Below are 15470 nucleotides of genomic sequence, written 5' to 3' on the forward strand. Positions count from 1 at the left end.
TAGCAGTATATTTATATATGGATCTCATGACTAAGTAGGACTTAGGCCAGGGATGCAAGCATAGTTCAACATCATAAAATCTACAATCTATTCACTGGTTAAAACGGAAATCCCAGGGGCTGGGGCTGGGGCTGGGGCTGGGGCTGGGGCTGGGACTGGGGCTGGGGCTGGGGCTGGGGCTGTAGCTCAGTGGCAGAGCGCTCACCTAGCATGTGTGAGGCACTAGGTTCGATCCTCAGCACCATATAAAAATAAACAAATAAAATAAAGACATTCTGTCCTTGTAGAACTACAAAAAAATTTTTTAAAAAGGAAATTCCTATGATTATTTTAATAGACAGGGAAAAATAAATAAATTTAACATAGACCATAATTAAAATAAATGACATTGTGCAAATTATCTTCTATTTGTTTTTCTGGATCCACTTGCCACATTTCTCTGCCCTGGTCACTGCCTGTAAGGACTGAGCAGTTTCCCTGCCTATGAATTCACATTGGGTGCTGCCACTGGGGAACCTGGCAGAAGACTGAAGTAGGGAAGACAAGAAAGGTGTTTGCTCCTCTGTCTCCCTCCCTGCAAAGTCATACTGGGGGGGCTGTGTCCCTCAAAGGAAGGTCCCTGCTACTCTCAAAGCAGCTCCCTGTTCCCAACTTCCCCCTTCCAGGCTCCAGAAATTTCTCCCTATTTTAGTCCCTTGGCCTGGAGGTGGTTACCCATGGCAGCCACTAGTGGTTACTGCAGTATCTTTTGTGATTTTCTTGACCCAAGTCTCTATACATACATAGTTATAAGGAAAATATTCCTGGATTATTGTAATTTGATTGTGACATTTGTTTCCTTTTGGGAATCTAACTGGTAACAACACCTATCGAAATCCCATTATAAATATTGTTTGGGTTGAGTGTCCTTTGTCTGAAATACTTGGCACTAGAAGTGTCTCGGATTTCAGAGTTTTTCCAGATTTTGGAATGTTTTCATATACATAATGAGGTTTCTTGAGGAAGGGATTCAAGTCTAAACACAAAATTTGTTTCATATACTTCCTATGAGCATAGCCTGAAGGTAATTTTATGTCCTATTTTCAGTGCACCTGCATTTGGCTGCAACCCATCACATGAGGTCAGGTGTGGAATTTTCCTCTTGTGGTGTCATGTTGGTGCTCAGAAAGCTTTGGATTTTGGAAGATTTTGGACTTCAGATTTTCAGATGAGAGATGTTCAAATGTACTTAGTTTTAGATTAATGCCATAGATAAGACAAGGATGCCCATCATCACTGATTGTATTCAACATTGCAAGAAATTCTAGCTGATGCAAAAGTCAAGAAAACAAGTACGAAGAATAAGAATATGGAAGAAAGAGAAAAAAATTATAGATGATATTGTCTCTATAGAAATCTAGAAGAATCTATAGACAATCAGAATTATCAAGGAATGTGAATAAAGATGTGAATCGCAAATTTCAATATACAAAAATTTACAACTTTTTTATTTACTAATAATAGTTTAGAAAATTAAATGGGAAAAAAGATCTCATTCACAATAAGTAAGGGGAAAGTCCTATAACATATTTGATGGTTGGTTACATGTGGCAACTCGGCTAGGCTACAGTCTCCAGTTATGCACACACAAATCTAGGTGTGACTGTGAAATATTTTGAGGATGTGATCGAAGTCCATAATCAGTTGAATTTAGTGAAGATTATTTTAGATGACCTGGGTAGTCCTTACTGACCCAATTGAAAGGTCTTAAGAATAAAACTAAAACTATATTGAAGAAGAAATTCTGCCAGTGGACAGCAGCTTCAGCTTATGCCTGGGAGGTCCCACCTGCCCTTCCTGAGGTCCTGCCCTATGGTTGTTGGATTGCCTTGTCAGCCTCCATAATCACATAGTCCAATTCTTTGCTGCAAGTCTTTTACTATATAACTTCTACTAGTTCTGCTTCTCTGGTTGAACCCTAACTGATACGAGTGCCTAGAAACAAACCTTAAAAATTGCACAAGACCCCCATGGAGAAATTATGAAACACTACTGAAAGATCCAAAAGAAAATCTGAGTAAATGAAGGTCTAGGTCATGTTCATGGTTCAGTAGACTCAATATGGTCTAAGGCCCAAAACAATGTTGAAACCATTCAAGGCAGAACTACCCTCCTTATCTCTCGCCAGCAGATTTACACTCATCATTCTTTCTTCTCCAATTCATTCATTCAATAACCAACATATACTTACTGACCAGGTGTTATATGCCAGGCACTGTTCTAGATACTCAGATACATTAGTAAAGACAGAAAAAAAAAAATCCCTGGCTCTGTGAAGGTTTAATTCTAGCATGAGCGAGGTAGGGGAGCAGTGAAGAAGATACACGATGAACACAACAGGTAAGTAAGGTGTTTGATATGTTAGATTGAAATAGGGATGCTGGGGAAAGGACAAGACAGTGAAGGGTTGAGGGAATCAGGAAGATTGGGATGAGGGTTGCTGCTGTCAGTCAATTGGTCAGGAGGGTAGGCCTTCTAAAGTTGGTGACGTTGGAACAAATCCTTGGAGATGGGGAATTATTCAAGCAAATCATCTGGGGTCACAGTGCATGTGTGTGGGGGAATCCAATATAGGCTGGGTGTTAGAGGTTTGGGGGAGAAGGTGATCAGACCAGAGGGGGCGCTGCTGATCAACTCTTCTCCATGGGGTAGGCACACTTGATTCAGTGTCCTGGCAGAGGCCCTCAGATTTCAGTTCCAAGTTGAGGAACCTTAGTTCATGACCTGCTCTATACTTGAGGAGTAGATGTTCAGGAAATGGAGAGTGCCAAGTACACAGTTCAAATTATTTAGGATGCAATTATATTTGGTTTAATAATTAAAAATACTTTAAGAATTTTTTTTGGGCAGAGATTAGGCTATTAATTAGCATGTCATAGGAACCCAGCATTTATTATTCTCTCAAAAACCCATTTGTGGTGGAAAATGTGCTGAGCCTCATTTGTGAAGATAATTATAGCTGATATCTTTGGGGTGTCTGCCAAGTTCCTAGTGATTTCCCTCTTCTCTGGGAGCCGATTCCAGAATCTAGAGGGTGACTCTTCCACCCACATTTCTACTGCATGAACATGTCCTCTGTTTATGCCTGTATTGGATCAGAGCTGGAATCGCAAGCAAAGCTCGGCCAGTAATATCTTGTCTCCCAGGAATCTGGAATGAAAGACAAGAGGCTTAGGTCAATCTGTCCATTTACCTGGAGCTAAAAGATGCAAGCTCAGGGTAGCCATATTTCATCAAGTGTACCTGAGGAGCAGAGAAAGCTGATCTTCAGAGACATTAATACATGTGTACAGTTTAGGGGAGAAACAGTTCTGCCTTTCAGTTTCCAACAGGTGTCTCCCAGCTCTGAGGTTCCATGATACATTCCTATACCCTTATAATTAACCACATCCGCTGCTCTGGGTAGTCAGTTGGACTCCTTATACAGGGATGCTCCAGGTCTGTAGTAGCAGGGAGTTCACTTTGAGGGTTTTTCCCCCAGCAAACATGATGTTCATTCATTCTAATACAGACTTTTCTGTGGTGCACATTGTTAGTGACTGAAGATATACAATTAAATGAGACACAGTCTTTGCACTTGTATAATCTTCCTCCCTCCCTCCCTCTGTCCATCTTCCTTCCTTCCTTCCTTCCTTGCCAGGGATTGAATCCAGAGGTGCTTAACCACTGAGCCACATCCCCAGCTTCTTTTATTTTTTAAATTTGCTATAGGATCTTGCTAAGTTGCTTAGGACCTTGCTAAGTTGCTAAGGTTGCCTGTTATGGTTTTGATATGAGGTGTTTCCCAAAGCTCACGTGTGAACCAATGCAAGAGGTTTAGAGGAGAAATATGGGGTTATGGGAGTTTTAATCCAATCAGTAAATTAATCCGTCCCCATGGGATTAACTGAGTGGTAACTGAAGGTAGGTGGGGTGTGGCTGGAAGAGGTGGGTCACTGGGGGCATGGCTTTGGGGTATATGTTTTGTATCTGGTGAGTGGACTCTCTCTGCTTCCTAATCATCATGTGAGCCACTTGCCTCCACCACACTCTTCCACCATGATGTTCAACCCACCTTGAGCCCAGAGGAATGCAGCCAGCTGTCTATGGACGGAGATCTCCAAAACCGTGAGCCCTCAAATAAGCTTTTCCTCTTCTACAATTGTTCTGGTCAGATCTTTTAGTCATAGCAGCAAAAAAACCTGACTAAAACACTGGCTTTGAACTTATAATCTTCCTCCCTCAGCCTTCCAAGGAGCTGGGATTATAGGTGTGCACCACTGAGCCCAGTAATTTTTCTTGATTTCATTTTTAAGATGGTTGGTTAGTGTGGGGGGTGTTATATTAGATGCTGAAATATCAAAGTCCTTTTTTGAGCTTGATGGACTATTGGGAGAATAGAAACCTGACCTTGGCTTCTTTAGGTTTGATAGAAAATAGAAGTACTTTGTGAACTGTACAGTGCTACACAGATATTTTTCACTGGTTGTAGTAATGTCTTCTGTTTGAGTTAGTTGACTTAGAGTCTTCACAGAGACATACATTAAACACACTCCACTGAAAGGAAGCATTCGGGCAGATGCGGCTGCCATCACCTGGAGGTCTTCTCTTGGGGCACAGTTGCCCCGAGGCTGCTCTTTTCTCTGGTCGCTGCTGCCGCAGGCACCCACAGGTCTTTTCTCTGGGCATGGCTGACTTCTACATTGCTGCTGCCGCGGACACAGCTGTGCCAAGGCCGCTGCTGCTGCCTGGAGGTCGCCTGGAGGTCTTCTCTCTGGGTGCCGCTGCAGCTGCAGCCACAGTTGCTGCTGTTGACCCTCCACCTGCTGCCAGTGACACTGACCCACTGCAGCTGCTGCTGACTTGCTGCCTGCTGCCACGAACCCCCACCACTACCACTTCCACCACCACCCGGGGTCTGTTACCAAGCAGACTCCAGGTTTGGTTGCACGTGGCCACATCCATCTTGAGACTCCAGTCAGGACTTGGGGAGTTGGGGTACCAGAAGGTTTGCTGCCACCACCATATTGGGGCCAGGACCAGGAGGTTCAGTGTCAGGGTACTTGCAGGTTTGGTTGCACCTGGGGTCTTCCCTCTGGGAGTGCTGGTGGCCGCCATCTAGTTAATGTTCTCAGGATTGCTCATCCCTGGTGGTCTCTCTCCAAATTCCAGGAGCATTGAGATCTTGGGACTGCAATGTGGCTGAACTTGGGATATCTGAAGACCAGATTGGTGGGATCATGACTGGGTTTGCCAGGGCTGGTCTGGGCCAGGCAGTCTTGTGGGAAGACAGAGACAGGCCTGAGAAACTTTCAAATGCCTACAGAGACAGTTGTTCAATTTTCCATTGAGTTTTATTTTATTTTTATATTTTTCTTCTCCAATATCTCTCTCCACCATATTTCCAGTCAGGTATTTTTCATGCATCAATTTGTTGAGAACGGTGATATGTGCATGGTGTTTTGCAGTTCTGTTGTATATTCTTATATTTTTGATTTTTTTTCTCTTTATATGTATTCTTCCTCTTGCTTTTCTGTTTTCTTGGATTCCCTTTTTACCTTTCTCCACCTGACAGTCAATCTCTGTTGGTTCCTCTTCAACTTTTCCTGTGGATTTTTACTTCTAACTTCTCTCTTTTTTCCTTGTGAACATCACATCTTACACTATTTCTGTTCTGTCTTTGTCCACCATTTGAAATTGTAAACTCTTTTGGCAAATTTTCTGTTTATATTGTGGACAGTGATTGAGCTCATCATTTCTGTTTATAGTGAGAAAGTAGTAGACATCTTAGTGGGAGCTATTAGACTTAAGGCTATGTATTGTTTACACTGGGTACTATTGATGTTGGTCTCCTTTTTAAAGGTGGGGTATTGGAAATCTTCAGCACAATATAGGTCTACATGGTAGAATTTGTACTTCCTTAGATCCACACAACTAGATGGGAAAATATACAAGCAACATGAAAAAACAAGGGGACAGGTGCCCCAAACAAACCAAGATGCTGCAGTAAGAGAATCCACTGATACAGTAGAACAAATGTCTGAGAAGGAGTTCAGAATGTACATAAACTGATCTGTGAAGTAAAGGATGGTGTAAAGAGTGAAATCAAAAGAAAATATAGGAAGCGAAAGATCACTTTAATAAAGAGTTAGAGATTCTGAAAACAAAACAGAACAAAACAAAACAAAAAACCCCAGAAATCCTTGAAATGAAAGAATCAATAAGCTGAATTATAAATTCAATGGAAAGCACCATCAACAGACAAGACCATTTGGAAGACAGAACCTCAGACAACGAAGACAAAATATTTGATATTGAAAAGTAAAATTGACCATGCAGAGAAGATGGTAAGCATCATGAACAGAACTTTCAAGCATTATGGGATAACATGAAAAGACCAAATTTAAGAGATATCAGGATAGATGAAGGAGCAGAGATACAAACCAATGGAATGCACAATCTTTTCAATGATGTAATATCAGAAAATTTCCCAAATCTAAAGAATGAAATGGAAAATCAAATACAAGAGGTTTTAGGACCCCAAATGTACAAAATTACAGTAGACCCACACCAAGACACATTATAATAAGAATGACTAAAACACAGAATAAAGATAAAATCTTAAAGACCATGAGAGGAAAAAAAGCAAATTACATATAGGGGGAAAACAATTCAGATCTCAACTGATTTCTCAATCCAGACCTCAAAGCTAGGAGGTCATGGAACATCATATTTCAAGCTCTGAAAGAAAATGGGTGCCAATCAAGAATTTTATATCCAGAAAAATTAATTCCATGATAAACAAAAGTTAAAAGAATTCACAATTAGAAAGCCTGCATTACAGAACATTCTCAACAAAATATTCCGTGAAGATGAAGTGAAAAAAAAAGTGAAAATCAGCAAAGAAAGGAACTACACTAAAGGAATAGTCAATCAAAGGAGACACTGAATCAAATTAAAAACCAGAAATAAACCAAAATAACCAGGAATACAAATCATATCTCAATAATAATCTTGAATGTTAATAGCCTAAACTCATCAATCAAAAGACATAGACTGGTAGATTGGGTTAAAAAACAAGACCCAACAATGTGCTGTCTCCAGGAGATTCACCTCATAGGCAAAGACATCAACAGACTGAAGACGAACCAATAGGAAAAAACATATCACTCATATGAATTGTGTAAACAAGCAGGGGTTTCCATCCTCGTATCAGATAAAGTGGACATCAAGCCAAAGTTAATCAGAAGGGAAACGGAAGGACATTTCATATTGCTTAAGGGAATTATACATTAGCAAGACAAAATGATTATAAATATTTATGCCCCAAACAATGGAGCATCTGTGTATATCAAACAAACCCTTCTCAATTTCAAGAATCAAATAGACCACAACACAATAATACTGGGTGACTTTAACACACCTCTCTCAGATCTTCCAAACAAAAACTAAACAAAGAAAGTGTAGAACTAAATAATACAATCAATAATTTAGACTTAACAGACATATATAGAATATTTCATCCATTATTGAGAAAATACACTTTTTTCTTGGCAGAACATGGATCCTTCTGTAAAATAGACCATATCTTATGCCACAAAGCAACACTTAGTAAATAAAAAAAAAATAAAAAAAATGGAGATAAAACCCTGCATTCTATCAGATCATAATGCAATGAAAACTAGAAATCAATGATAAAATAAAAAATAGAAGCTACTCTAACACATGGAGACTAAATAATACACTATTGAATGATGAATGTATTGTAGAAGAAATAAAGGATGAAGAAATACTTAGAGGTAAATGAGAATACTGATACAACATACCAAAATCTCTGGGATACTATGAAGGCAGTAATAACAGGAAGTTCATTCATTGCATTGAGTTCATTTATTAAAAGAATATGGGGCTGGGGTTGTTGCCCAGTGGTAGAATGCTTGCCTAGCATGTGTGAGGCACTGGGTTCAATCCTCAGCACCACATATAAATAAATTAAATAAAGGTATGTGTCCACCAACAAAAAAAAGTTAAAAAGAAAAAAAGAATAAAAAGTCAACAAATGAATGACCTAACATTACATCTCCAAGCTCTAGAAAAAGAAGAACAAATCAACACCAAAAACAGTAGAAGACAGGAAATAACTAAAATCAGAGCTGAAATGCTGAAATCAATGAAATTGAAACAAAAGAAAAAATTGACAAAACAAAAAGTTGGTTCTTTGAAAAAATCAATAAAATTGATAAACCCCTAGCCACACTAACAAAGAAGAGAGAAAACCCAAATTACTAAAATATGTGATGAAAAAGAAAATATCATAATGGACACAACTGAAATACAGAAGATAATTAGAAACCATTTTGAAAACTTATACTCCAATAAAATAGAAAATATTGAAGACAATGACAAATTTCTAGAGATATATGACCTCCCTAAACTAAATCAGGAGATCACACAGGTTTAAACAGAACAATTTCAAGTAATGAAATAGAAAATGTCATGAAAAGTCTACCAATTAAGAAAAGTCCAGGACCAGACAGATTCTCAGCCAAGTTCTACAAGATTTTTAAAGAAGAATTAACACCAATACTCCATGAAATAGAAAAGGAGGGAACCCTTCCAAAACTCATATTATGAGGTTAATATTACCAGAACCCTTCCAAAACTCATATTATGAGGTTAATATTACCGAAACCAGACAAAGACATATCGAGGGAAGAAAACTTCAGACCAATATTCCTGATGAACATAGATGCAAAAATTCTCAATAAAATGCTGGCAAATCACACACAAAAACATTAGATTGTGCACCATGATCAAGTGGGGTTCATCCCAGGGATGCAAGTTTGGTTCAACATATGGAAATCAATAAACATAATTCATCATATCAATAGACTTAAAAACAAGAATCATATGATCATCTTAATAGATGTAGAAAAAGTATGTGACAAAAGACAGCACCCCTTCATGTTCAAAACACTAGAAAAACTAGGGATAGTAGAAACATACCTCAACATCACAAAAGCCATATATGCTAAACCCAAGGTCAACAAAATTCTAAATGGAGAAAAATTGAAAGCATTTCCTCAAAAAACTGGAACAAGACAAGGATGCCCTCTTCTGCCACTTTTATTCACCATTGTCCTTGAAACTCTAGCTAGAGCAATTAGAGAGAAGAAAGAAATTAAAGGTACACAAATAGGTAAAGAAGAACTCAAACTATCACTATTTGCTAATGACATGACTCTATACTTAGAAGATCCAAAAAATTCCACCAAAAAGCCTCTAGAACTAATAAATGAATTCAATAAAGTAGTAGGATATAAAATCAATACCCATAAATCAAATGTACTCCTATACGTCAATAATGAATCCACTGAAAGAGAAATTAAGAAAACTACCCCATTCACAGTAGCCTCAAAAAAAACAAAAAACTTGGGAATCAATCTAACAAAAGAGGTGAAAGACCTCTACAATGAAAATTACAGAACACTAAAGAAAGAAATTGAAGAAGACCTTAGAAGATGGAAAAACCTTCCATGCTCCTGGATAGGCAGAATTAATATTGTCAAAATGGCCACACTACCAAAATTGTTACACAAATTTAATGCAATTCCTATTAAAATCCCAATGACATTCTTCATAGGACTAGAAAAAGGAATCATGAAATTCATTTGGAAAAATAAGAGACCCAGAATAGCCAAAGCAATCCTTAGCAAGAAAAGTGAAGCAGGAGGCATCACAGTATCAGACCTAAAACTATACTACACAGATATAGTAATAAAAACAACATGATACTGGCACCAAAACAGACACGTAGACCAATGGTACAGGATAGAAGACACAGAGACAAACCCACATAAATAGTTATCTCAAACTAGACAAAGGTGCCAAAAACATTCATTGGAGAAAGATACCTATTCAACAAATGGTGCTGGGGAAAATGGAAATTCATATGTACAAAATGAAATTAAACCTTTATCTCTTACCCCTGCAGGAAACTCAACTCAAAGTGGATCAAAGACTTAGGCACTAGAACAGAGACCCTGCACCTACTGGAAGAAATGTAGGTCCAAATCTTCACTATGTCAGCCTAGGACCTGACTTCCTTCACCCCTAAAGTGCAAGAAGTTAAATCAGGAATCAATAAGTTGGGTGGATTCAAACTAAAAAGTTTCTTTTCAGCAAAATAAACAATCAATAATGTGAAGAAAGACTCTACATATTTGGGAGAAAATTTTTACCACATGCACCTCATAATAAGCATTAATCTCCAGGACATATAAAGAACTCACCAAAAAAACCCAAATAACCCAATCAATAAATGGGCTAAGGAACTGAACAGATACTTTACAGAAGAAGAAATATAATTGATCAACAAATATATGAAAAAATGTTCAACATCTCTAGCAACTAGAGAAATGCAAATCAAAACTACTCTAACATTTCATCTCACTCCAGTCAGACTGGCAATTATCAAGTAACAATAAATGTCGGTGAGGATGTGGGGAAAAGGTACACTCATACATTGCTGGTGGGAATGCAAATTGATACAACCATTATGGAAAGCAGTATGGAGATTCCTCAGCAAACTCGGAAAGGAACCACCATTTGACCCAGTTATCCTACTCTTTATACTCATAGGACTTAAAAGCAGCATACTACAGTGACACAGCCACATCAATGTTTATAGCAGCTCAACTCACAACAGCTAAACTATGAAACCAACCTAGGTGTCCTTCAACAGATGAATGGATAAAGAACATGTGGTATATATATATATACGATGAAATTATGGCACTTGGTGGTAAATGGATGGATTTGGAGAATTCCATGCTAAGCGAAATAAGTTAAACCCAAAAATCCAAAGGCTGGATATGTTCTCTAATATGCGAACGGTAATTTACAGTAGGGGTAGGGGCTACTAGGGGAGGATAGAGTTACTTTGTATTAGGTAGAGGGGAGTGAAAGGAGGGAAAGGGATATGGAAGTAGGAAGGATAGTAAATGAAACAGACATTATGAACCTCATGTACATCATATATGATTGTATGACCGATGTGATCTTATAATATGTACAATCGGAAAAATGAGAAATTATACTCCATTTATGTACGCTTTATCAAAATGCATAAATGCTTTCTACTATCATGTAGAACTAATTATAACAAATAAAAAATATTAAATAAAAATATGGTTGATTTAAAAAAAAAGGAAGGAAGCATTTATTTGGTTTAGGAATAAAACAAGTTTTAAAATTATTCAGTTTATCCACAGATATGCTCAAAAACTTTAAAATTAGGTATTCGTTTATTGCACTTACAATTTATTTTTCTTGAACTAAACAATATTTGTTGAGGTTTCTTATATTTTGGAATATTTTCTAATAATTTGGGAAAAGATGCTTTCTTGGAACCAAAGGATATAATCATTTCAAATGATAATTTTAAGCTTCTAGAGAAGACAAATAAAGAGAAACCAACTGAAACAAATAATTCCCAAAATTGAGCGTCAGTACCCCTGGGGATGGCTCAGGCATCTGGGTGAATTCTGTAGCAGGTGGGATTTGGCTGTAATCCTGTTTCTCACGTGTCAATGGTAGATCCTGCTCCCAAGAAAGACCCAAACCCCTCCTTTTAGCTGTTGTTCCTTTTCAAGGACCCACTCTGATCTTTTTCCTTTTCTAGGATGAAACTTTTTAGAGTTTTTAACCCTTAAAATTTGTAGCCTTCTAAAGGGAATCTATTATACATTTGTTACCATGAATACATTTTATATGCTTTTGTTCCGTTGTCTTGAGATTTAATGTTCCTAATTTCAACAACTAGCTAACTTCTGGGAAAATAAAAGGTTAAAGATAGAAGGTGTGGAGATCATTTGGACTGATGGTTTTGAATATAGGACTCTGAGACCTGGCTGGTGTTCAGTCTCTGTGTGTCCTTAGGCAAGTTACTTAGCTCTCTGACCACGTGTGTAAAATAAGGATAAGATTTCCTTTCTCACAGGGGGCTTAGTGGAGTACATGAATGAAGGTGGTAATTGAATAGTAGAGTCATTGTTTTTATTATTTATTGTAATTAGACATAGACACCCGATGAGTCAGTGCCCAGGTACTTGTTAGTGTACTTGCTCCTTTTGGAAGTGAAATCATTACAAAAGGAAATCCTAAGTAGTTCGGTCTTTGCAATTGGCAAAATTATCTTTAACAATATTCTCATTAATGTTAGTCAATGTCCCTCTTCTATAATGACAGTTATATCGGGATGTTACTATTAAATTCAAGAAATTCTTTATGAAGCCCCTTAAATTCATCTTACTTGAAGTCTTCGAGGTGGATGCCTTTTAATAATACTTGTTTCTCCCTCTTCCAGTGGGATGTCAAAATACATGGCCCTGGATGCTTGAAGAACTGGGGGAGAAATGAGAATAAACCATTAAAACAATTTACCACTGAATCAGAGAGAAGATCATTAGTTATTACACTTGTTAACACCATTTTGTACCTTTTCGGTTATATAGGTTTAACCTATAGATTGAATGTGGAGATGAAACACATGGAACAGGATTCCTACTTAATAAATGTAAATGATAAAATTTTAGTCTAATTTCTACTTTCCTCCTTTCCTCCTCTGGTAGATATTTAGAGGAAGATCTGCAAAATTAACAATGCATTTACTATAAATGCAATTGAAACACAGACTTTGGCCTGTGTAATAGAAAGTAATAGAAACTTACTGATTTGTTATAGTTCCATGGAATCTCCTCCCCAAAATATAAGAAATCAGAAAAAATATATTTATTTAACAAATGAAAATAACCTATCTTTTTTCAGGAAATAAGTAATAAGTGATTGACAGATGCAGAGAAAGGTGACCCAGAATTGGAAGATGAGCTTCCAAATAGGAGCATGCAATGCTTAGCATTGTAGGATCACAATTAAATAGTTTCCTCCAAACTAGGGAAATTCCAAGTTACTACTGTAATACAACATATCAACATTCTTTCCTGAGAAAATAAGCCAGGGATACAGAGTTAAGCCTCTGCTAGGAAACAGGGAGTCTCAGTAGGTTTGCTATGAATTTTATAATCCTGGGCTCTTGTACTGCTGCCAAGAACAAACAGCATGAGTGAAATCTTTGTCCAGTCCCTTGGCAATCTAGATGCATCTGATTTCTAGATTGTTAAGTAGACTACCTTACACTTTCACTTCACATTTAAAATGGCAAATTCCAGGGGAATTATGCATCTCCATCCTTAAGACTTTGGCCACTTTAAGGACTTTGCTCCAACTTTTAGTAGTATGAAAACTATGTCCTTGTTTTCTTTCAATGAAGAGACCACAATGAGAGGACAGAAACAACAACAAAACATTGGATTTAAAATGTAAATATTTTCGGCAAAATCTGTTCATAAGTCTGACTACTTCTTATTTTTATACTCTGATTTGAAAAATATAACCCCATTATTTAGTTAAATTCTCCCAAAATGGCATATGCTATACCAGGCAGTTGTTTTCACCACTGATTACAGGTGAAGAAAACTGATGAAGTGACTTGTCCAAGATTGTTTGATTGGGTATTTGGTAGAGCTGGGATTAACCTGCAGCATGCTTGCCTTGTTATTTATAATTAATGTGATTTTGTGTTCTCAAAAAAATAAAAAATTCCAGGTGGGACTCTAAAGTACTAAAATCAGCTTTCACTATCCAGTTACCAATAATCTTAAAACTTTGGATAGAGTTTGGATTAAAAAAAAAAAAGAATCCTCGGTGCAACAAAGAGGAAAATTCCCACTCATATTTTAAAGAAGTTGGGGAACATATAAAATAAGCTGTATAGAACTACTTAAAGTTATCATTCTATAGGAAATACTCATGCATATCATTGTGGACAAGATCTGCTAGGTATCAAAAGAGAATATAGGCATTCTGACCAAGACATCCAGTAAGGGGAGCTTATTTGTGTTACAAATCCAGAATGAAAAGAAAAGAGAAAATTCCATACAAATATACTTGTGTATGCATTATAAGCATGTATTTCTCTTCCAAAGTTAGAATATCTGTTTCATTGTCTTCACAATCATCACAACACATTTTACATGTCTTATAAAATACCCCAGAATAATTTATAGCCACTTCAGTCCCAGAGCTTCCAATCGAATGGAAAAAAAAAAAAAAAATTCTTTACTCTGCAGATGACCATGAAGAGAAGGGGTGACTCATCCACTCACCTGTACTACAATAAATCAATTTTGTTTGGGGTGGTTTCAAAAGTCACATTAGAGAGGATTCTCTCCTGAAGTGCTGCTTTCAAAACCACAAAGCCTGATGCATTAAACCGCACTAGAGATAATGATTTAAATTTAGAGTCTAACTGAAATATATGATTGTTACCATTTATTACATCAGTATCTATATAATTTTAATGGTCTGGCAAAGCTCAGTTCAAACATGGAAAGCACTATAAACTAAGCTGAAACAAAATGATTTTCCTTCTCATTTGGTATGTTGAAAATGCCTTTGTACACAGTTCACATACCCAATTATAAGGTCCCAGAATACCGTCAATTGACAGACATTCAATACCTACTTCAATTGACAAACGTTCAATCCCCACTGAAAGATATTGCCTTACACCTCAATAAAGTAGAGACTTTCTGAGAACACAGAGACTGGTCAATCTATGGATAGCCTTATTAGGTCTAGATACCTAAATCTCATGCTGGGTTTTGCATTTACCTGTAGAATATCTTCCATACCCGGTTTCTCGCAGAGGTGGTAGCCAGCCTTCCAAATCTTCATTCCGGTCCTGCAGTCTTGCCAACGAATATGAGCTCTTTTCTTCTGGGTTCTGATTAAATGCAAAATCCGTAGGACCAGCCGAGGGAGTCTCTGTGCCTTTGTTTTCCAGAGGGGCTACTTTGGTCACCCTAGAGTGAGCCTTAGAGTGACTCCGGCCCATTTCCCATGAAAGATATTCAAAGGAAAATTATGCTGGAGGTCGTTTGGGGGTCTTTAACGTGGCTTGTTTTAATTAAGACATTTCGGAATCCCAGTAGCTTGGGAGGCTGAGGGAGGAGGAAGGCAAGTTCAAAACCAGCCTCAGCAACTTAGCAAGGCTCTAACCAACTCAGTGAGACCCTGTCTCTAAGTAAAATACAAAAAAAAGGGCTGGGGTTGTGGCTCAGTGGTTAAGTGTCCCTGAGTTCAATCCCTAGTAACCCCCCCCGCCCCCCCCAAAAAAAAAAAGAAAGAAAGAAAGAAAGAAAAAGAAAAAGACATTTCAGAAGCTGTCCTCAGCTTTACAAAGTAATAGTTTCCCTCACGACATCTTTCTTGCTCTGTTTCACCACATACCAACCCCCCTGGTCACTTCCGGGAAGGTTGGTCTCCATGGAGACTTCCCTTCAACTCCTGCGTTGCCATTCCAGACCAAAGAATTCAGTTAAACATTGACT

At 37.8% G+C, this 15470-nt stretch overlaps 1 protein-coding gene across 3 annotated transcripts in view; it reads right to left on the reverse strand.

The window, feature by feature from the left end:
- The window catches only part of Ccdc198 (coiled-coil domain containing 198), a 38051-nt gene extending 22870 nt beyond the window's left edge, over nt 1–15181 (reverse strand). For 2 of the 3 annotated variants that reach the window (XM_047541719.1, XM_047541720.1), the window contains exons 1-2: nt 14752–15181; nt 12332–12423 (exon numbers count right to left, since the gene is read on the reverse strand). In XM_047541719.1, coding sequence (XP_047397675.1) covers nt 12332–12423; nt 14752–14974 — 315 coding nt within the window. In that variant the 5' untranslated portion in view covers nt 14975–15181. The remainder of the gene's footprint in view (nt 1–12331; nt 12424–14751) is intronic. The other variant, XM_047541721.1, reaches the window with a different exon arrangement.
- Between the last annotated feature and the right edge of the window lie 289 nt (nt 15182–15470).

The sequence above is a fragment of the Sciurus carolinensis genome, chromosome 2, assembly GCF_902686445.1.
Source record: "Sciurus carolinensis chromosome 2, mSciCar1.2, whole genome shotgun sequence".
NCBI lineage: Eukaryota > Metazoa > Chordata > Mammalia > Rodentia > Sciuridae > Sciurus > Sciurus carolinensis.